This window comes from Salvelinus alpinus, chromosome 17, assembly GCF_045679555.1.
Source record: "Salvelinus alpinus chromosome 17, SLU_Salpinus.1, whole genome shotgun sequence".
Classification (NCBI taxonomy): domain Eukaryota; kingdom Metazoa; phylum Chordata; class Actinopteri; order Salmoniformes; family Salmonidae; genus Salvelinus; species Salvelinus alpinus.
Genome location: NC_092102.1, coordinates 26,633,694 through 26,655,208, shown reverse-complemented (window position 1 = coordinate 26,655,208; position 21,515 = coordinate 26,633,694). Strand labels below are relative to the sequence as shown.

At 42.6% G+C, this 21,515-nt stretch overlaps 1 protein-coding gene and 1 long non-coding RNA gene across 5 annotated transcripts in view; one reads left to right on the top strand and one right to left on the bottom strand.

The window, feature by feature from the left end:
- The window catches only part of LOC139542606 (uncharacterized), a 66,714-nt gene extending 55,236 nt beyond the window's left edge, over positions 1-11,478 (bottom strand). Inside the window, exon 1 of the long non-coding RNA XR_011668530.1 lies at positions 11,272-11,478. This is a non-coding gene — a long non-coding RNA (uncharacterized lncRNA). The remainder of the gene's footprint in view (positions 1-11,271) is intronic.
- LOC139542605 (E3 ubiquitin-protein ligase MIB2-like) overlaps positions 1-21,515 on the top strand; it is a 77,184-nt gene that overhangs the window by 34,143 nt on the left and 21,526 nt on the right. For 3 of the 4 annotated variants that reach the window (XM_071348242.1, XM_071348243.1, XM_071348240.1), the window contains exons 4-12: positions 6,271-6,377; positions 8,464-8,658; positions 10,137-10,279; positions 10,641-10,748; positions 11,443-11,547; positions 12,792-12,954; positions 13,890-14,023; positions 14,109-14,257; positions 14,956-15,112. In XM_071348242.1, coding sequence (XP_071204343.1) covers positions 6,271-6,377; positions 8,464-8,658; positions 10,137-10,279; positions 10,641-10,748; positions 11,443-11,547; positions 12,792-12,954; positions 13,890-14,023; positions 14,109-14,257; positions 14,956-15,112 — 1,261 coding nt within the window. The remainder of the gene's footprint in view (positions 1-6,270; positions 6,378-8,463; positions 8,659-10,136; positions 10,280-10,640; positions 10,749-11,442; positions 11,548-12,791; positions 12,955-13,889; positions 14,024-14,108; positions 14,258-14,955; positions 15,113-21,515) is intronic. The other variant, XM_071348241.1, reaches the window with a different exon arrangement.

Below are 21,515 nucleotides of genomic sequence, written 5' to 3'. Positions count from 1 at the left end.
AAAAACATCATATGAAAGTAACGCCCGCAACACCTCGTTCTTCTTCATGCTTGTTATGTATGGGGCAAAACACAACAGAGCCCCTCTATACAGAGCCTTCAGAAAGTACTCACACCCTTGACTTTTTCCACATTTTGTTGTGTTACAGCCTGAATTTAAAATGAATTCAATTGAGATTTCTTGTCACTGGCCTACACGTAATACCCCATAATGTCAAAGTGGAATTATGTTTTAAATTGTTTTTACAAATTAATTAAAAGCTGAAATGTCTTGAGTCAATAAGTATTCAACCCCTTTGTTATGGCAAGCCTAAATAAGTTCAGGAGTGAAAGTTTGCTTAACAAGTCACATAATAAGTTGCATGGACTCACTCTGTGTGCAATAATAGTGTTTAAAATTATTTTTGAATGACTACCTCATCTCTGTACCCCACACGTAAGGTCCCTCAGTCGAGCAGTGAATTTCAAACACTGATTCAACCACAAAGACCAGTGAGTATACAGTGAATGTTCCTGCGTGGCCTAACAGTTTTGACTTAAATCTACTTGAACATCTATAGCAAGACCTGAAAATGGTTGTCTAGCAATGATCAACAACCAATTTGACAGAGCTTGAAGAAATTTGAAAAGATAAATGGGCAAATGTTGTGCAATCCAGGTGTGGAAAGCTTTTAGAGATTTAACCAGAAAGACTCACAGCTATAATCGCTGCCAAAGGTGATTCTACAAAGTATTGACTCAGGGGTGTGAATACTTAGGTAAATTAGATATTTCTGTATTTAATTTTCAATATATTTGCCAAGATTTCAAAAAACATGTTTTCCCTTTTTCATTATGGAGTATTTAATCAAGTAAAGTCAAATTGTATTTGTCACATGCGCCGAATACAACAGGTGTAGACCTTACAGTGAAATACTTACTTACAAGCCCTTACAAGCCCTTACAAACCAACAATACAGTTTTAAGAATATACAAAAACAAAGTAAGAGATAAGAATAAGAAATAATTAAAGAGCAGCAGTAAATAACAATAGCAGGGCTATATACAGGGGGTACCCGTACAGAGTCAATGTGCGTGGGCATTGGTGTCGAGGTAATATGTACATGTAGGTAGAATCCATTTTGAATTCAGGCTGAAACACATTAAAATGTGGAATATGTCAGGGAGTATGAATACTTTCTTGAGTGAGTGAGTGAGTCCTCAGTGATGTCATCCAAAGCACTACAGTCTGTCTCGCGTCTCATAAGACCTGGTCCGTCTTAAGAAAAATGCAGGCATTCAATCTGTCCCAAACTGATATTGGGGGAGCCAAGAAGTTGGCTGGCTTCCATGATGATGCTTTATTTTACTGATCATTTGTGATGGAGGGATTGGATCTGGGCTCAGCAGCACAGCTAATGGGATTCATTTAATGTCAGAGACCGAGAGAGTAGCCGAGCAGGTGGCTCAGCTGAGGGCTTAAAGCAGAGAGAGAGACACTGTTAGGCACACACTGCCATGGGGTCGGGGGGTTCTTATCGAGTAGTACAGGCCTTGCATTGCCAGAGTTTTGCTGTATTGTAATTAACCCACTTAATAATGGGATTAGCATGTTAGCAGAATGTCATGTAAATTCTAATCAAGCAAGGGAGAAAAGACTTTCAATTTCTTCAAACAATCAACCTTTAATATCGATTTAATTATTGCAATAATGGATCTGGTCAACGACCACCCATAGGTGATCATTGAGAGCCCAATAATACAGAAAACGCAAGAGGTTTATATAGAAACCCCAAAACTGCTTAGTCATGGTTGGTTCCACCCCTCCCCAGCAGATCGGGGCATCATAAGCTACTGTGGTTTCTTCTTTGTCTTATGCCTTGTGACCAAGTTACTCAGAAGCAAAGATGATTGGAAACAATACAGGTCTATTCTGTTCCTCAAGTTTATCTCTATCCCATGTCCTTAACTACACGCCCAGACCAGCTGCGGTGAGTGAACGTGGAAGAGAGGAACCATCCCTGAGGCGGGGGAAGTGGTGAAACTATCTTGTAGTTTCAACCCTCCATATGTGCACAGCAATATGCCGCCTTTATTCCTTTAAGCAGAGAGCTCTTTACGATCACTAAGCTCCTATACTAAGCTCCTATTATGAAGCTACAGATAATTATATAGGTACATCTAATAGATCCTGCAAATACATGTTTTTTCCCTCACAAGTCTCACGTTCCTCCTCATTGAAGTGTGTTATAAGGTAATTAATAGTGGCTGAGTGTGAATACAGATTTGGGGAAGTGAGGTGGATGTGCTGTGATTTTCCTTAATACAGGATGTTCATTACTATGTATGTGTGCCCAGTCTGTGATCATCTGGATAGAGGCTGGGTCATCTGGATACTCTCTAATAATGTAGTCACATGTAAATGTGTTTTGTAGAGTGTTTTGTCACGTGTGTGTGTGTGTGTATAATAACCAAGTGTTCACAATGACATGTTTGGTCACCGTTGTTCATGGTAAGTGGTGTGTATCGTCTTGCCGTGTTTGTGTAGGTTATGGCGTGTTGACGGTGCCCTGTGCAGCATATGGGTGTCCATATGTTTACTGAGGGGGGGGGTGGAAACGCAACAACAACTTCGCGGTTGGCTAATCGTCTCCCGCACACACACACACACACAGATGCAGAGGCCCTGTCAAGTAGGCTCAGTTTAATCCTTATCCTGCATATCTGGCAATTCAGCACCTCTCTACCTCCTACTGGTCATGTTTCAGCTCACCACATCCTCTATCTCAGAGAGACCGTTGGTCAGGCAGGATTAGACGTCCAGGTCCTTTTAAAGAGCTGCTCGCTCTCTCTCTCAAAGTATAAGTGTTTAACAGCGACAACACCAACAACAGTAATATGTCAAAATAGTTGCTGTCTTCACTAATGCCATCTGTACCATTCAAGCATCATTATATTTACTCTCTACTAGATCTGTTTTGGATAGTTCTCCCCACCCCCCCACCCTTTACATATTTTGCCCAATGGTATCTGGACCCATAAATTCCTTAAAGTGGTGTTTTTAATCTGGCTAAAATCTATTTTTTAAAGCAGCCCATTAACAACCTCCACCCTAATCTACCAACTCAGGAAATCCTGCTGTATAAGCCAGCATTGTTTTATTCAGGTCTTATCCCCACCGCATCATCATCTTTGCATGGAATTTTCTGAAAATCATGTTGCGTACCAACCCTTTCACCGCCTGTGGCCGTACACAGTAAACACAGTGTCTACAGCAAAGGCCTACAGTTGAAGTCGGAAGTTTACATACACCTTAGCCAAATACATTTAAACTCAGTTTTTCACAATTCCTGACATTTAATCCTAGTAAAAATTCCCTGTCTTAGGTCAGTTAGTATCACCACTTTATTTTAAGAATGTGAAACGTCAGAATAATAGAGTGATTTATTTCAGCTTTTATTTCTTTCATCACATTCCCAGTGGGTCAGAAGTTTACATACACTCAATTAGTATTTGGTAGAATTGCCTTTAAATTGTTTAACTTGGGTCAAACATTTCGGGTAGCCTTTCACAAGCTCCCACAATAAGTTGGGTGAATTTTGGCCCATTCCCCCTGACAGAGCTGGTGTAACTGAGTCAGGTTTGTAGGCCTCCTTGCTCGCACACGCTTTTTCAGTTCTGCCCACAAATTTCCTATATGATTAAGGTAAGGGCTTTGTGATGGCCACTCCAATACCTTGACTTGTAGTCCTTAAGCCATTTTGCCACAACTTTGGAAGTATGCTTGGGGTCATTGTCCATTTGGAAGACCCATTTGCAACCAAGCTTTAACTTCCTGACTGATGTCTTGAGATGTTGCTTCAATATATCCACATAATTTTCCTCCCTCATGATGCCATCTATTTTGTGAAATGCACCAGTCCCTCCTGCAGCAAAGCACCCCCACAACATGATGCTGCCACCCCCGTGGTTCACGGTTGGGATGGTGTTCTTCGACTTGCAAGCCTCCCCCTTTTTCCTCCAAACATTACGATGGTCATTATGGCCAAACAGTTCTATTTTTGTTTCATCAGACCAGAGGACATTTGTCCAAAAAGTATGATCTTTGTCCCCATGTGCAGTTGCAAACTGTAGTCTGGCATTTTTATGGCGGTTTTGAAGCAGTGGCTTCTTCCTTGCTGAGCGGCCTTTCAGGTTATGTCGATATAGGACTCGTTTTACTGTGGATATAGATACTTTTGTACTTGTTTCCTCCAGCATCTTCACAAGGTCTTTTGCTGTTGTTCTGGAATTGATTTGCACTTTTTGCACCAAAGTACGTTCATCTCTAGGAGACAGAATGCGTCTCCTTCTTGAGCAGTATGACAGCTGCGTGGTCCCATGGTGTTTATACTTGCGTACTATTGTTTGTACAGATGAACGTGGTACCTTCAGGCGTTTGGAAATTGCTCCCAAGGATGAACCAGACTTGTGGAGGTCCGCAATTTTGTTTCTGAGGTCTTGGCTGATTTCTTTTGATTTTCCCATGATGTCAAGCAAAGAGACACTGAGTTTGAAGGTAGGCCTTGAAATACATCCACAGGTACACCTCCAATTGACTCAAATGATGTCAATTAGCCTTTCAGAAGCGTCTAAAGACATAATTTTCTGGAATTTTCCAAGCTGTTTAAAGGCACAGTCAACTTAGTGTATGTACACCTCTGACCCATTGGAATTGTGATACAGTGAATATAAGTGAAATAATCTGTCTGTAAACAATTGTTAGAAAAATTACTTGTGTCATGCAAAAGGTAGATTGCCAAAACTATAGTTTGTTAACAAGAAATTTGTGGAGTGGTTGAAAAACGAGTTTTAATGACTCCAACCTAAGTGTATGTAAACTTCAGACTTCAACTGTATAAATGTACATCCGTATGCTCACAGGACCATTTGGCACAGAAAGCTTAATAAGGGCCATATGTTATCTCCGTGGTGACGCAGATGTATTTTTGTAACACGCACTCTCTTAGCTGTGCTGTCTGACATTGTGCTTCCTGATTGCGCTGCTGTCTAGGGATTAGTCCTCAAATCTCTGATTTTACCTCACCTCCCCATTGTCCGTGGCCACACAGCCCATACCAGGATTTACTGTCAGTCTACAGTAAGCCTCCAAGAAGCAAAGGTGCCACCGGCTTCTTCTTCTAAGGCCAACGTGCCTCACAATCTGACCTGATTAGTTTGGAAGATAACCAGGGCTAGCTTCGTTTTTTCCCCCACGTTTGCGTTGATGGACACCACTCGCAGCCGAAGGGAGAGTGACGCGTAGGCGTAGCAAAGCCTCTCTTCATCCCAGAGGAAGACCACCCACGGGAGGATTGTTTTACTTTGATTATAGTGGATTGAGAGAAATTCAAGTCAAGTTTCCAGTCTTTCCCCAAGCTTCATGGCAGAATGAAACCTCAATGCTGACCTCGCAGAGAAAGTATGGCAAATGGGAATAGGCAGTTAATTTGCCCCTTTGAGATCTGACCAAATCTTTACCATAAGGTACGGCTCCTCCTAGACCCCTCCCCCCTTCTGATTTCTGAGGAATTTAGTATAACTGCCTGCTTGAACCTGTCAAACAGGTCTGGGTTTTTGGCAGCCATATTCTGCTTAGTCTTGTGGTTGTGATGACATTGATGTCCCCTGTTGAGTAATTTAAGGGTTTTGCAGCATGTTTTTTCAGTTTAGGACGCCTCTCAGCCCTCAGCGAAGCTGAACGACCCATCAAAAATAAAGACCTCTCCTTAATTTGGATGAGCAATCGAGCGCATGTATGCCATCTCCCCTTGGCAAGCATCCACCACAGAATAGACTCCCCTTTGTCTCCCCACCTCCCTTACTGATTCAAGTGTCTTCTGAGTGTGTCTCAGTAACATTGTTGCCCCAACATTGTTGTATCTTATAACCCTCTCTGACTTTTAGGCTTGTGTCTGTGACATAGCGTGTCTCTAAGCCAGAGAGCTGTTACATCTGGGCTGTTTGCCTGTGCCACTTAGTTGGACTATAATGTAGGCCAGACTGGTTGGCTTACTTATTCGAGATAGCTGTACGTTTTAAAGGGTTTTAGCTTGGGTTTTTCTGGTGGCCGATAAGAGAAGCATTTCGAACAAGCTTCTGTCAGTCAGTGGTTATGTTTCTGAAACTGCACAATGTCATTTGGACAGAACATTCTGGATACACTCCATGATGTTGTATCACAAGTCATAATGCTATCTTCTTGCCATAGTGTTTCATTGAGAATGTGGTTTGTACTTTTTGCCTTTCACAGAGTGTGCTTGGCCCCGAGGCAGAATCTCCCACGGATCATCCTCAAAGGAATCTTTCAAGGGGTGAAAGTGGTACGCGGACCTGACTGGGACTGGGGAAACCAAGACGGTGAGGGAGTGAGCGGAGCAATCCATCCATACCGACCAGGGCCTCTTGTTTACCAGTGTGCCAATGTTGTTGTTTCAACTGTTTCACCATGACCCCTTAACCTCATTCCATTATACTCTAATGTTCTCTAATTACCCTGCAAAGTGACAGTGTGAACTGGTGTGTTTGTGCTTCAAGATTCTTTCCCAACCCAAAAGTGTCTCATTGAGTCTGTTTAACAGATGTTTCTTAACGATCAGGTTTATTTTTCCTTTCGTACCGTTTCCCCTCTAGTGTAGTGGAATATACCAAGAAGTCACATGAATTCTAATTATAGAATGTGCTGCAACTCCGGGGAGGAAAAAAATGTCTTTGGGGTTATTAAGTTCATTTTGGGACATGGGTTTTGTGGCTACTGTGCTGTTGGGTTTCTGTGGGTTCGCATAACATTTCGAATCAAGAGTCAAGAGAATTTGTCTCTCAATGGCAAATTATTAGGAAAGAAACAGATTTTCCATACAAGTACTAAATTAACTCTTTGCAGGATCTCCGAAAGTTTGATAATTGTTCCTTTCAATTTCAAAACCCTTGAATATCATTGCCTCTAGGGCTGGAGAAAGCTGTCATTAGCTCTTTGTATTACCTCATGTGGGGTCAGCACCGGGAATGGCATTGGGTCCTCTCTGTGCTAAAGCACTGGCGAATGAGTCAAAATGTCCTATGGTGTCTTCGAAGGTGAACTGGGGTCTAAGTCATCATCAGTCTTTAAGCAGCATGCGGTAAGTGCATAGGGACATTCTGGGTATGCTTAGAAGAGAGGCTGTCCCTTACCCGAGTCCTGTCCTGTACTGAGAGTCTGTGTAATTCTTGATATAACTGTTAACCTGCATAAACTAGGCTATACAATGTCAGGTTCTCTTAGTTTGTGGTGGAAACTGAATGTAGTATTTGATATCATTTGACCTTGATGCAAGTCAGTATGTAATAAAGTAGATGCGTAATGCCGTGGTAGTAAATCAATGTATTTTATTGTATTGTATCTTGTGTCCGGTACAGTTGTTGAGAATGTGAGGGGTGCTAGCCCCAGCCTCTAAGTGTGCTTTGTTTTGTGTTCTTCTTTGTTTGATCTCTCACTTCTAACCAGAGTCAAAGGGATGATTGGAGAAACCTTGTTTAGATTATCCATTTAGATTGGTCTTTGAAAACCTTTTCAGCATCCAGAGCACAGATTGGAGTCATGATCCTACTTGTTGTTTCTTACTTTCAGTATGTGATGTTGAATTAGCAAAGTTTATAATTGACAAGATTCCTGTACCAGAGTATGGTCTTTGTGCTGTGCGTTCCCACAATAAGGTTGAACATGTGGATGTGAAACACTGATGGGTACCATCTCCTGTTTTAACATTGGGTGTGTTTGTAAATTCACCCTGGCTATCTACTCCGATTTCAGAGCACTCTCGTCAGTGAGCACAGAATAACTGATTAATTTATTAACTCGCAACACCCATTGAATATGACCGGTGTCAGTAAATGTCAGCAAAAAATATAACTAAATTGTTGCCTTCAGCACAGTTACAGTCACCAACGCTCTAACATAAAAACAGCCTAACCAGCTTTGCTAGGACCAGTAAAATGGTCAGAGTGAGCTGTTCTCTCATTTGTGTCTGGAAATAGTTAGCAAGCTAGCCAACTTTAGCCAGTTAGCTTGGGTGCTTTACTGCCGTTGAGGTCAAAACGCTCGGATCAATCCTACTCCTCTGCCAGAGAGTCCAGTGTGCGCTCTGAATGCTCAGAGAGCGAAACACTCTGAATTTACTAACGGACAGTCTGACAACCCTCTGAATTTACAAACACCCAAAGTGCACTCTGATCGCAGTCTGGCAATCCAAAATGCATTTACGAACATTCCTATTGTGTCTTTGAAGGGGTAATGTCCTGCCTGTGCACAGAATCAAACTACATAAAACATAATTGTTTCCATTGTGCTTGATATATTCACCCTAACTATCTTCTCATTATTCCTAATTTTTCCCCAATAAGCCTATTTTACTTGCTCTCTTCGGTTTGTCTCTTCTCTCATACTCCTACACCGTGTGTGCGTGTGCAGGAGGAGAGGGTAAGGTTGGAAAGGTGGTGGACATCCGTGGCTGGGACACAGAGTCTGGTCGCAGTGTGGCCAGTGTCACCTGGTCCAATGGCACCACCAACGTCTACCGATTGGGTCACAAGGGCAAGGTAGACCTCAAATACGTGTCGGAAGTCCAGGGAGGCTTCTACTACAAAGACCACCTACCAAAGCTTGGTATGAACCAAGGGGGATAGATTTTAAGTTTCTACCTGTTGTTAAGGAAGCATGCTTGTTTTCGTAATTCATCAAATTGTATACACTACCGATCAAAAGTTAGAACACCTACTCATTCAAGGGTTTTTCTTTATTTCATTTTTTTTCCTACATTGTAGAACAGGTGTGCCTTCTTAAAAGTACATTTTTTTAAACATTTCTTTCCTTCTTAATGTGTTTGAGACAATCTGTTGTGACAAGATAGGGCTATCTTCTGTATAACCCCCCTATCTGGTAAAATACCAAGTCCATATTATGGCAAGAACAGCTCAAATAAGCAAAGAGAAACGACAGTCCATCATTACTTTAAGACATGAAGGTCAGTCAATACGGAAAATTTCTAGAACTTTGAACATTTTCAAGTGCAGTCGCAAAAATCATCAAGCGCTATGATGAAACTGGCTCTCATGAGGACCGCCACAGGGATGGAAGACCCAGAGTTACCTCTGCTGCAGAGGATACGTTCATTAGAGTTACCAGCCTCAGAAATTGGAGCCCAAATAAATGCTTCACAGAGTTCAAGTAACAGACACATCTCAACATCAACTGTTCAGAGGAGACTGGGTGAATCAGGCCTTCATGGTCGAATTGCTGTAAAGAAACTACTACTAAATGACACCAATAAGAAGAAGAGACTTGCTTGGGCCAAGAAACACAAGATTTTTGGTTCCAACCGCCATGTCTTTGTGAGATGCGGTGTAGGTGAACGGATGATCTCCGCATGTGTATTTCCCACCGTAAAGCATGGAGGAGGAGGTGTTATGGTGTGGGGGTACTTTGCTGGTGACACTGTCTGTGATTTATTTAGAATTCAAGGCACACTTAACCAGCATGGCTACTACAGCATTCTGCAGCGATACGCCATCCCATCTGGTTTGGGCTTAGTGGGATTATCAAATGTTTTTCAACACGACAATGACCCAACACACCCCCAGGCTGTGTAAGGGCTATTTTACCAAGAAGGAGAGTGATGGAGTGCTGCATTAGATGACCTGGCCTTCAGGAAAAGCAGCCAACAAGTGCTCAGCATATGTGGGAACTCCTTCAAGACTGTTGGAAAAGCATTCCAGGTGAAGCTGATTGAGAGAATGCCAAGAGTGTGCAAAGCTGTCATCAAGGAAAAGAGTAGCAATTTGAAGAATCTAAAATCTAAAATACATTTAGATTTGTTTTACACTTGTTTTGGTTACTACATGATTCCATGTGTGTTATTTCATAGTTTTGATGTCTTCACTATTATTCTACAATGTAGAAAATAGTAAAAATAAAGAAAAACACTTGAATGAGTACGTGTTCAAAAACTTTTGACCGGTAGTGTATGTATCCTACAGATCAATATGAAAGCACTGCAGTAGAGTATGTTGTCACGTGTGTGTGTGTGTGTGTGTGTGTGTGTGTGTGTGTGTGTGTGTTTTTATCTATGGTTTGTGTGTACACAGGTGAGCACGCAGAACTGCAGAGGCAGGAGAGTGCAGAAGGCCACACCTTCAACCAGGGGGACAAGGTGAAGTGTCTCCTGGAAGTAGACATCCTCAGACAGATGCAAGAGGGCCACGGAGGGTGGAACCCCAAAATGGCAGAGGTACTAAACTAAACTCCCTCCAAGTCAATTGGTGGAATTTCTCTGACATAATCTTATCAAAAGAGTCTTACCTCATTCCAAGCTTTCTCCAGTCGTAGAACTACTTTGAAGTGTATGCCACGTTGTCACTGCATGTGCTATGTTAGGCAAGTACTGGTTCAAATTCTGAGTACCGTATCCCCATTTTGAACCTTTGAACCCAGGTTTATGTAACGTTGCCGGCGTGAATGGTCTCTGGTGTGCAATAGAACAAAATCAACAAGCACGTATTACTTTCAAATCAATGGAGCCAGCGAAATGACAATGCCAAGGCCGGCCACAATCGGCAACTGCAAATCAAATCTGATTTGTGTGTTTACAGTACATCTGCAAAATCGGGACGGTACACAGAATCACTGACCGGGGAGATGTCAGAGTCCAGTACAGCAACAACATCCGCTGGACTTTCCACCCAGGTGCCCTGACCAAGGTACTCTAGCTCTACCAGTGAGAAATGAATACAGGCTCACAGCATGGTCTTATACTGTAGGTTAGCATTAGCTAGCGATGTGATGCTAATCAAATCAAATTGTATTGGTCACACACACATATTTAGCAGATGTTATAGTGGGTGTAGCAAAATGCTTGTGTTTCTAGCTCCAACAGTGCAGTAGTATCTAACAATTTACAACAATACACACAAATCTAAAAGTAAAAGTATGAATTAAGAAATATATAAATATTAGGACGAGCTATGTCGGTGTGGCATTGACTAAAATACAATCATAGAATACATTATGTACATATGAAATGAGTAAATCAGTATGTAAACATTATTAAAGTGACTAGTGTTCCATTATTAAAATGGCCAGTGATTCCATGTCTAAGGTGCAGGGTTGAGTAACCGGGTGTTAGCCGGCTAGTGATGGCTATTTAACAGTCTGATGGCCTTGAGATAGAAGCTGTTTTTCAGTCTGTCGGACCCAGCTTTGATGCACCTGTACTGACCTCACCTTCTGGATGGCAGCGGGGTGAACAGGCCGTGGCTCGGGTGGTTGATGTCCTTGATGATCTTTTTGGCCTTCCTCTGACATCAGGTGCTGTAGGTGTCCTGGATGCTGACAGATTAGCATTAGCATCACATCGCTAACAATTTGCTGTCTTCTTCCCCTTTCTTGCCGTAGGTCAACACGTTTGGTGTGGGCGAGCTGGTGCGAGTACTGGAAGACATAGACAGTGTAAAGAGGCTTCAGGCTGGCCACGGAGAATGGACAGACAGCATGACACCAGTACGTTGACATAAGCTGAGGCTAACTATCTGTAGCCTGACGCTAACTTCCTGTAGCCTAACTGAGTGGGGAGAGGGAAACTGAAAACTAGCTGTTATTGGCAGAGAAGTTTCGAACAACCTTTCTTATTAAGGCATCAGCATGCTTCAGTTAAGCAGGAACCTAGCCGAACTCGGCTAGCCTGAACCGAACGAGTGTGCTCGCATACTCCCTTAAAAGACCTCTTCACTTGAAAAAAGCGGCAATAGTTACTGTTTGTCCATTTTGAGATGCCATAGCCAGAATACACTTCCTCAAAATAGTCAGAATTAATCTAAGATAACTCAAGAAATCTCATAAATGTTGACGTTTTTGCCGAAGAGATCTTAGTCAATCTTAGCAATTTTACATCTAAGATGTTTGGGGCAGTATTTCTTTATGAAGAAATGTTCATGAAAACGAATTATCTCTTGTTGAATGACAACAAAGACTTTTATTGAAGAATCTTTACTGTTGACTTGGGGCATAGACTTCTGCTTCGAACTTAGGCTTGCCTCCAGAAAAAATTGTCATTACCCTCACCGAAGTCCAAAACGAACAAAAACGTCACAAAATGTCGTCATAATATATGCACAAACTCTACCGAACTGTTTCGGCTGGGAAGCATGCAGATGCCTTTAGTCTATTAACTAATTTACCGCCTGGTGTATCTTATCATCCCAACAAAACAGGCTAACATTTCAGCCGGTCTTTTCAAACAGCTCTTACACTAAAAGGGCATTATCATTTTCACAATTTCACAGTATTTTTCCAACCTCATAGTGTGGAGATATATAGTATAAAACACAGGAAAGCTAGTTTTTCACTTCACTGGGCCTTTAAGGCTTCTGCGAAAACAAAGTATCTTATTTACCTATAAATAAAAGCCCTGAGAATTTCCCTGAGTGGCATGGGTAACTGAAAAGAGTGCATTTGAGATGGCAAGATGAATCATGGTTTGATGGAGGTTCTTTGAAACGCTCCTTCTCTCATTCATGGCCAGTGATAAGTGTTTATACCTAAAATCTTGTCATATCAATGGTCGTGATGGAAAGGAGACAAAGTGAGGAAAGTGTAAAGGGAAAGAATCCATAGGCCTGCTTACCTATCTGGTGTCCTAACACTGTCAATACCACTGTCTTTTCACTCTCCTCCTTCTCTGCTCTGCCCTCCCGCCCTTCTTCCTCCTCCTGTTTTTTACACCCCCTCCTTTCTCCTCCGATCAGGCCCTGGGGCAGATGGGCAAGGTGCTGAAGGTGTACGCAGATGGGGACCTGCGCGTGGCCTTCGGCGGCCAGACGTGGACCTTTAACCCGGCGTGCCTCTCAGCCCAAACCACGGAGGTGGATGCCAACCTCATGACTGCTGAAAACCCCAATGAATCCGGAAGTAAGGACTACTTAGACCTCGCAAAAAGGAGGAAGTGGGCCTCTTATCCAACAGTCTTCCAGCGACCTCTGCTTTTTGTCCTTCCTTCGCCTTATTCCCCCTCTCCACCCCTCCCTCTTCTTCCAGCACTCTTGCTGCAAGCCATGCATGCACTACTGGCCAAGGACTGTGACAGTGGCTGTCTGTTGCATAGACAGCCAATCATAACTCTGTTTCTCCTGGTCACTGTCTCCGCATGCATGGCCAACGGGTTTCATTTGCATGTCTCTGAAATGTCTGGTTTCTCTCTCCGTATCATGTCCATGCATGTTGTAAATAAGAATTTGTTCTTAACTGACTTTCCTAGTTAAATAAAGGTCAAATAAAAATAAAACAAATGTTGGAGGGAAGCTCCACAGGCCTCATCAGCATATGTGCCTCTACTGCTCCTCATGTGTGTATATGAATGTGTGCTTCTCCTACCAGTCTTGAGTGCCCTGACTCAATCCCCCCTCTTTCTATGTCTGTCATATTCATAATGATGGCACAGAGAGTGGGGACGAGAGGCTCATAATGCTGGGTTAGGGTGCACGAGGACATTTTGACCCATTCCAATGATTGTACTTTGACTTGACTTTACAAACCGTCTTGGTAACTCTGTGTGTATGTATGTGCTCTCTGGGTTTAGAGGGGCCTGGAGGGCAACGCAGCACAAACTGTTTCCCACGCTCTCGAATCCATCACTAACATGTCACACACACTCTCTTCTTTCTCCTTCCTTTGCTCCTCTACATTGTCTTCTTTCACTGTCCCTCTCCCCTTTTTTTCTTTGGCCTCTATTCCCGATCTTCTCTCCATCTCTCTCTTCTTTCTTTCTTTCTTTCTTTCTTTCTTTCTTTCTTTCTTTCTTTCTTTCTTTCTTTCTTTCTTTCTTTCTCCCTCTCTCTCATCTCCAGACACAGTCATTTCAGTCCTGGAAAAGCTGCTGTCTCAGTCTACAGAGCAGGACAACCCCAGCCGGCTGGTCATCGAGGCGGCGCATGGCAGTGCCAGCAAAGTCAGAGAGCTAGTGCAGAAATACCCTGACAAGGTGCGCTCACTCCCCACCGCAGACTGTGTGTGTGTGTGTGTGTGTTACATCTCTTAATGTGATTGTGTGTGTTACATCTCTCCAGGTGGATATAAAGAACCAGGGCAAGACGGCGCTGCAGGTGGCAGCCCACCAGGGCCACATGGAGGTGGTCCTGGCTCTGCTGCAGGCCAACAGCTCCATCAAGGTGAAGGATGAGGATGGAGACACCGCCCTGCACTACACAGCCTTTGGGTGAGAGGAGCACACACAGACACACGGGCCATCTGAAGGTGGCCGTTTTAACCCTGTATTCACATTGTAAGCAAACAAGTTATGGGGAGGGGTTATCTGGATTTAATTGGATTTGGACTTGTCCATTTCTCCAGCTGGGGTGCATTGGGTTCAGTAAAATCACTCCACACACACACAGAAACAGACACAGACAGGCATTACTTTTGTCCCTAATCCTCCACACGACAGAGAACAGGGATTAGATAGGCAGCTTTAGATTCCATCTATGAGAAAATGAGCCATCGATGGGATTTACAAGTATCCCTTGGGTTGCTCAGTGGTTACATGGCATGTAAACAAGCATCAGCTTTGGGATGGATCTGTTATGAGCCTCGTGCTGTGGGTTTGTTATTCAGGCCTGCGTGTTTTAGTGGTTCACTCTCCATTTTCAATTCAGTCCAATCCAGTGAGGCTTTATTGTTGTGGAACTCATTGGTAAATATTGCCAAAGCTGAAATTTGTTATCAGAATGAGTAAATAAATGTAAAAAACACAACAATTATATGAAAATGCATCGAGTAATGCATATTGAAATGAATATGCTAACTAGATATGAAAAATTATTATGCTTAGGCCTAAGTGTGTGTGTGTGTGTGTGTGTGTGTGTGTGTGTGTGTGTGTGTGTGTGTGTGTGTGTGTGTGTGTGTGTGTGTGTGCAGGAATCAGGCGGAGATTGCGCGGCTGCTGCTGAGCAAAGGGGCCAATGTGAACCTACTGAACAACTCCATGTGCACGGCGCTGCACATAGCCGTCAACAAGGGCTTCACCGACGTGGTGCGCGTGCTGTCAGAACACTTGGCCGACATCAACCTGCAGGTCAGTACCGACTAATAAGATTTACATTACCTGTGCCTGAAATGGCATCCTTTTCCCGATATAATTCACTACTTTTGTTCGTGCTTTCACCTGTCATGCTCACTGCCCATACATACAAACACACACGTTCACGCACAAACACACTCTAAGTCTCTCGAAATAAACAGCATAGAGAGTGCAATGGCAGACAGATTTATTTTACCTAGGCAAAAACAGAATTTTACCGCAGATCCTTTTTACCTTCTGCTATGGAGCTTTTTAACAAACACTTTACACTACTGTTCAATAGTTTGGGGTCACTTAGAAATGTCCTTGTTTTTTAAAGAAAAGCAAATTTTTTGGTCCATTAAAATAACATCAAATTGATCAGAAATACAGTGTAGACATTGTTAATGTTGTTAATGACTATTGTAGCTGGAAACGGCGGATTTTTAATGGAATATCTACATAGGCGCACAGAGGCCCATTATCAGCAACCATCACTCCTCTATTCCAATGGCACGTTGTGTTAGCTAATCCAAGTTTATCACTTTAAAAGGCGAATTGATCATTAGAAAACCCTTTTGCAATTATGTTAGCACAGCTGAAAACTGTTGTTAGTGATGGTAGTGATGGTTGCTGATAATGGGCCTCTGTACGCTGTTGGATTCTGGGTAAACTTTGAACATTACTACACTAGAGACATGATAGATCAGAAGTAATACTATAGTATCTGCGGGGTGATAGAGCATGGTTGTTACATCAGAAGTTAATGGTTATCTGTAGGAGACAGATGGCTTTGGAATGTGCTGGGTGGACGGGAAGAAGGAGTGCTATAGGTGTGCTCACGGGAGTGCTATAGATGATACGGGTGGAGAGTTTTGGATTAGACATCAAGGGGGTTGAGGTCAGGTCACCATAAGGGAGACAGAACGGTTTATTACTCTATCACTTCGTCTTCCTGTCAGACCATAAAACCTAAGGATTGGAGAGAAGGAGTGTCTAAATTGGAGTGGTGGAAATGTGATGTCTGAATGCAGCTGTATCAACCCTTTGGGAAGAATTACACTTGGTTAAGCTTTTCTAGTGTCCGTCGAGTTATTTACACTAAAAATAAGAACCTGATAACGCCTATGTAGATACTCCATAAAAAATCTGCAGTTTCCAGCTACAATAGTCATTTACAACATTAACAATATCTACACTGTATTTCAGATCAATTTGATGTTATTTTAATAGATAAAAAATGTGCTATATATATATAAATAAACACACACACACACACACAACCGTATATACATATACAGTGGGGAGAACAAGTATTTGATACACTGCCGATTTTGCAGGTTTTCCTACTTACAAAGCATGTAGAGGTCTGTAATTTTTATCATAGGTACACTTCAACTGTGAGAGACGGAATCTAAAACAAAAATACAGAAAATCACATTGTATGATTTTTAAGTAATTAATTTGCATTTTATTGCATGACATAAGTATTTGATACATCAGAAAAGCAGAACTTAATATTTGGTACAGAAACCTTTGTTTGCAATTACAGAGATCATACGTTTCCTGTAGTTCTTGACCAGGTTTGCACACACTGCAGCAGGGATTTTGGCCCACTCCTCCATACAGACCTTCTCCAGATCCTTCAGGTTTCGGGGCTGTCGCTGGGCAATACGGACTTTCAGCTCCCTCCAAAGATTTTCTATTGGGTTCAGGTCTGGAGACTGGCTAGGCCACTCCAGGACCTTGAGATGCTTCTTACGGAGCCACTCCTTAGTTGCCCTGGCAATGCTCTTACTGAGGGAAGGAGGTTGTTGGCCAAGATCTCGCGATACATGGCCCCATCCATCCTCCCCTCAATACGGTGCAGTTTTCCTGTCCCCTTTGCAGAAAAGCATCCCCAAAGAATGATGTTTCCACCTCCATGCTTCACGGTTGGGATGGTGTTCTTGGGGTTGTACTCATCCTTCTTCTTCCTCCAAACACGGCGAGTGGAGTTTAGACCAAAAAGCTCTATTTTTGTCTCATCAGACCACATGACCTTCTCCCATTCCTCCTCTGGATCATCCAGATGGTCATTGGCAAACTTCAGACGGGCCTGGCTTGAGCAGGGGGACCTTGCGTGCGCTGCAGGATTTTAATCCATGACGGCGTAGTGTGGTACTAATGGTTTTCTTTGAGACTGTGGTCCCAGCTCTCTTCAGGTCATTGACCAGGTCCTGCCGTGTAGTTCTGGGCTGATCCCTCACCTTCCCCATGATCATTGATGCCCCACGAGGTGAGATCTTGCATGGAGCCCCAGACCGAGGGTGATTGACCGTCATCTTCAACTTCTTCCATTTTCTAATAATTGCGCCAACAGTTGTTGCCTTCTCACCAAGCTGCTTGCCTATTGTCCTGTAGCCCATCCCAGCCTTGTGCAGGTCTACAATTTTATCCCTGATGTCCTTACACAGCTCTCTGGTCTTGGCCATTGTGGAGAGGTTGGAGTCTGTTTGATTGAGTGTGTGGACAGGTGTCTTTTATACAGGTAACGATTTCAAACAGGTGCAGTTAATACAGGTAATGAGTGGAGAACAGGAGGGCTTCTTAAAGAAAAACGAACAGGTCTGTGAGAGTCGGAATTCTTACTGGTTGGTAGGTGATCAAATACTTATGTCATGCAATAAAATGCAAATTAATTACTTAAAAATCATACAATGTGATTTTCTGGATTTTTGTTTTAGATTCCGTCTCTCACAGTTGAAGTGTACCTATGATAAAAAGTACAGACCTCTACATGCTTTGTAAGTAGGAAAACCTGCAAAATCGGCAGTGTATCAAATACTTGTTCTCCCCACTGTATATGCATGTATGTGTATATATATATATGTATAAGCTTGACACTAGAGGTCGACCGATTATGATTTTTCAACGCCGATACCGATTATTGGAGGACAAAAAAAAGCCGAAACCGATTAATCTGCCGATTTTTTTATTTTATTTAATTTTTCTATTTGTAATAATGACAATTACAACAATCCTGAATGAACACTTATTTTAACTTAATATAATACATCAATAAAATCAATTTAGCCTCAAATAAATAATGAAACATGTTCAATTTGGTTTAAATAATGCAAAAACAAAGTGTTGGGGAAGAAAGTAAAAGTGCAATATGTGCCATGTAAGAAAGCTAACGTTTAACTTCCTTGCTCAGAACATGAGAACATGTTTCCACCTCTGGCCTGCTCGCCTCCCTACCTCTGAGGAAGTACAGTTCCCGCTCAGCCCAGTCAAAACTGTTCGCTGCTCTGGCACCCCAATGGTGGAACAAACTCCCTCACGACGCCAGGTCAGCGGAGTCAATCACCACCTTCCGGAGACACCTGAAACCCCACCTCTTTAAGGAATACCTAGGATAGGATAAAGTAATCCTTCTAACCCCCCCCTCCCCCTTAAAAGACTGAGATGCACTATTGTAAAGTGGTTGTTCCACTGGATATCATAAGGTGAATGCACCAATTTGTAAGTCGCTCTGGATAAGAGCGTCTGCTAAATGACTTAAATGTAAATGTAAATGAGAACCATATGAAAGCTGGTGGTTCCTTTTAACATGAGTCTTCAATATTCCCAGGTAAGAAGTTTTAGGTTGTAGTTATTATAGGAATTATAGGACTATTTCTTTCTCTGACATTTTTATTTCATTAACCTTTGACTATTGGATGTTCTTATAGGCACTTTAGTATTGCCAGTGTAACAGTATAGCTTCCATCCCTCTCCTCGCTCCTACCTGGGCTCGAACCAGGAACACAACGACAACAGCCACCTTCGAAGCAGCGTTACCCATGCAGAGCAAGGGGAATACCTACTCCAAGTCTCAGAGCGAGTGACGTTTGAAACGCTATTAGCGCGCACCCCGCTAACTAGCTAGCCATTTCACATCGGTTACACCAGCCTAATCTCGGGATTTGATAGGCTTGAAGCACAGCGAAGAGCTTCTGGCAAAACGCAGGAAAGTGCTATTTGAATGAATGCTTATGAGCCTGCTGCTGTCTACCACCGCTCAGTCAGACTGCTCTATCAAATCATAGACTTAGTTATAACATAATATCACACAGAAATACGAGCGTTATGTCATTAATATGGTCAAATCCGGAAACTATCATCTCGAAAACAAGACGTTTATTCTTTCAGTGAAATACGGAACCGTTCCGTATTTTATCTAATGGGTGGCATCCATAAGTCTAAATATTCCTGTTACATTGCACAACCTTCAATGTTATGTCATAATTACGTAAAATTCTGGCAAATTAGGCGGCCCAAACTGTTGCATATACACTGACTCTGCGTGCAATGAACGCAAGAGAAGTGACAAATTTTCACCTGGTTAATATTGCCTGCTAACCTGGATTTCTTTTAGCTAAATATGCAGGTTTAAAAATATATACTTCTGTGTATTGATTTTAAGAAAGGCATTGATGTTTATGGTTAGGTACACATTGGAGCAACGATACGCACCGCATCGATTATATGCAACGCAGGACACGCTAGATAAACTAGTAATATCATCAACCATGTGTAGTTATCTAGTGATTATGATTGATTGATTGATTTGTTTTTTATAAGATAAGTTTAATGCTAGCTAGCAACTTACCTTGGCTTCTACTGCATTCGCGTAACAGGCAGGCTCCTCGTGGAGTGCAATGTAATCAGGTGGTTAGAGCGTTGGACTAGGTAGCTGTAAGGTTGCAAGATTGAATCCCCCGAGCTGACAAGGTAAAAATCTGTCGTTCTGCCCCTGAACGAGGCAGTTAACCCACCGTTCCTAGGCCATCATTGAAAATAAGAATGTGTTCTTAACTGACTTGCCTAGTTAAATAAAGATGAAATAAAGGTGTTAAAAAAAAGTATATATTTTTTTTTTAATCGGACAAATCGGTGTCCAAAAATACAGATTTCCTCTTGTTATGAAAACTTGAAATCGGCCCTAATTAATTGGCCATTCCAAATAATCGGTCGACCTCTACTTGACACATCTGTATTTGGGGAGTTTCTCCCATTCTTCTCTGCAGATCTTCTCAAGCGCTGTCAGGTTGGATGGGGAGCATTGCTTCACATCTATTTTCAGGTTTATCCAGAGTTGTTAGATAGGGTTCAAGTCAAGGCTCTAGCTGGGCCACTCAAGGACATTCAGAGACTTGTCCCAAAGCCACTCCTGCGTTGTCTTGGTTGTGTTCTTAGGGTCATTGTCCTGTTAGAAGGTGAACCTTTGCCTCAGTCTGAGGTCCTGAGCGCTCTGGAACAGGTTTTCATCAAGGATCTCTCTGTCCTTTGCTCCGTTCATCTTTCCCTCGATCCTGACTAGTCTCCCAGTCCCTGCCGCTGAAAAACATCCCCACAGCATGACACTGCCAACACCATGCGGGACGGCATGTAGTCTGGCGGGTAGGAGCGTTGGGCCAGTAACCGAAAGGTTGCTGGATCGAATCCTCGTGCTGACAAGGTAAAAAATCTGTCGTTCTGGCCCTGAGCAAGGCAGTTAACCCACTGTTCCCCGGGCGCCGATGACATGGATGTCAATTAAGGCATCCCCCGCACCTCTCTGATTCAGAGTGGTTGGATTAAATGCGGAAGACACATTTCAGTTGAATGCATTCAGTTGTGCAACTGACTAGGTATCCCCCTTTCCCTTTCTCCCATGCTTCACCATAGGGATGGTGCCAGGTTTCCTCCAGACGTGACGCTTGGCATTCAGGCCAAAGAGTTCAATCTTGGTTTTGTCAGACCAGAGAATCTTGTTTCTCATGGTCAGAGCCCTTTAGGTGCCTTTTTGGCAACTCCAAGCGGGCTGTCGTGTGCCTTTTACTGAGCAGTGGCTTCCGTCTGGCCACTCCACCATAAAGGCCTGATTGGTGGAGTGCTGCAGAGGTTCTCCCATCTCTGCAGAGGAACTCTGGAGCTCTGTCAGAGTGACCATTTAATACATTTGCAAAAAATTCTAAAAACCTGTTGTTGCTTTGTCATTATGGGGTATTTTGTGTAGATTGATGAGAATTATTATTATTTTAATACATTATAGAATAAGGCTGTAATGTAACAAAAAGTGGAAGAAGTCAAGGGTTCTGAACACTTTCCGAATTATGTGCTGCTTTTAGTGTCTTTGTCATTTGTTGTGTTTTTACTGTGTATTTATCGTTGGTATATCTATTGGCCGGTACAATTAAATGTATTCCTTTTTTGTGTGATTAATAAAGTACTATGTTATCTAAAATGGATACATTCACCACCAGCCTGATTCATTTTTCTATAAGGGCTGTGTGATTTTTCTGCTCACTTGGGTCCAGTTGTTGAGCTCATTAAAGCCATTTAGACGTCTCTCCAGCTCTCTGTCTGGGCTTTCCTCAAATGGTCACACCTCAAAACAGCTCCTTACGCC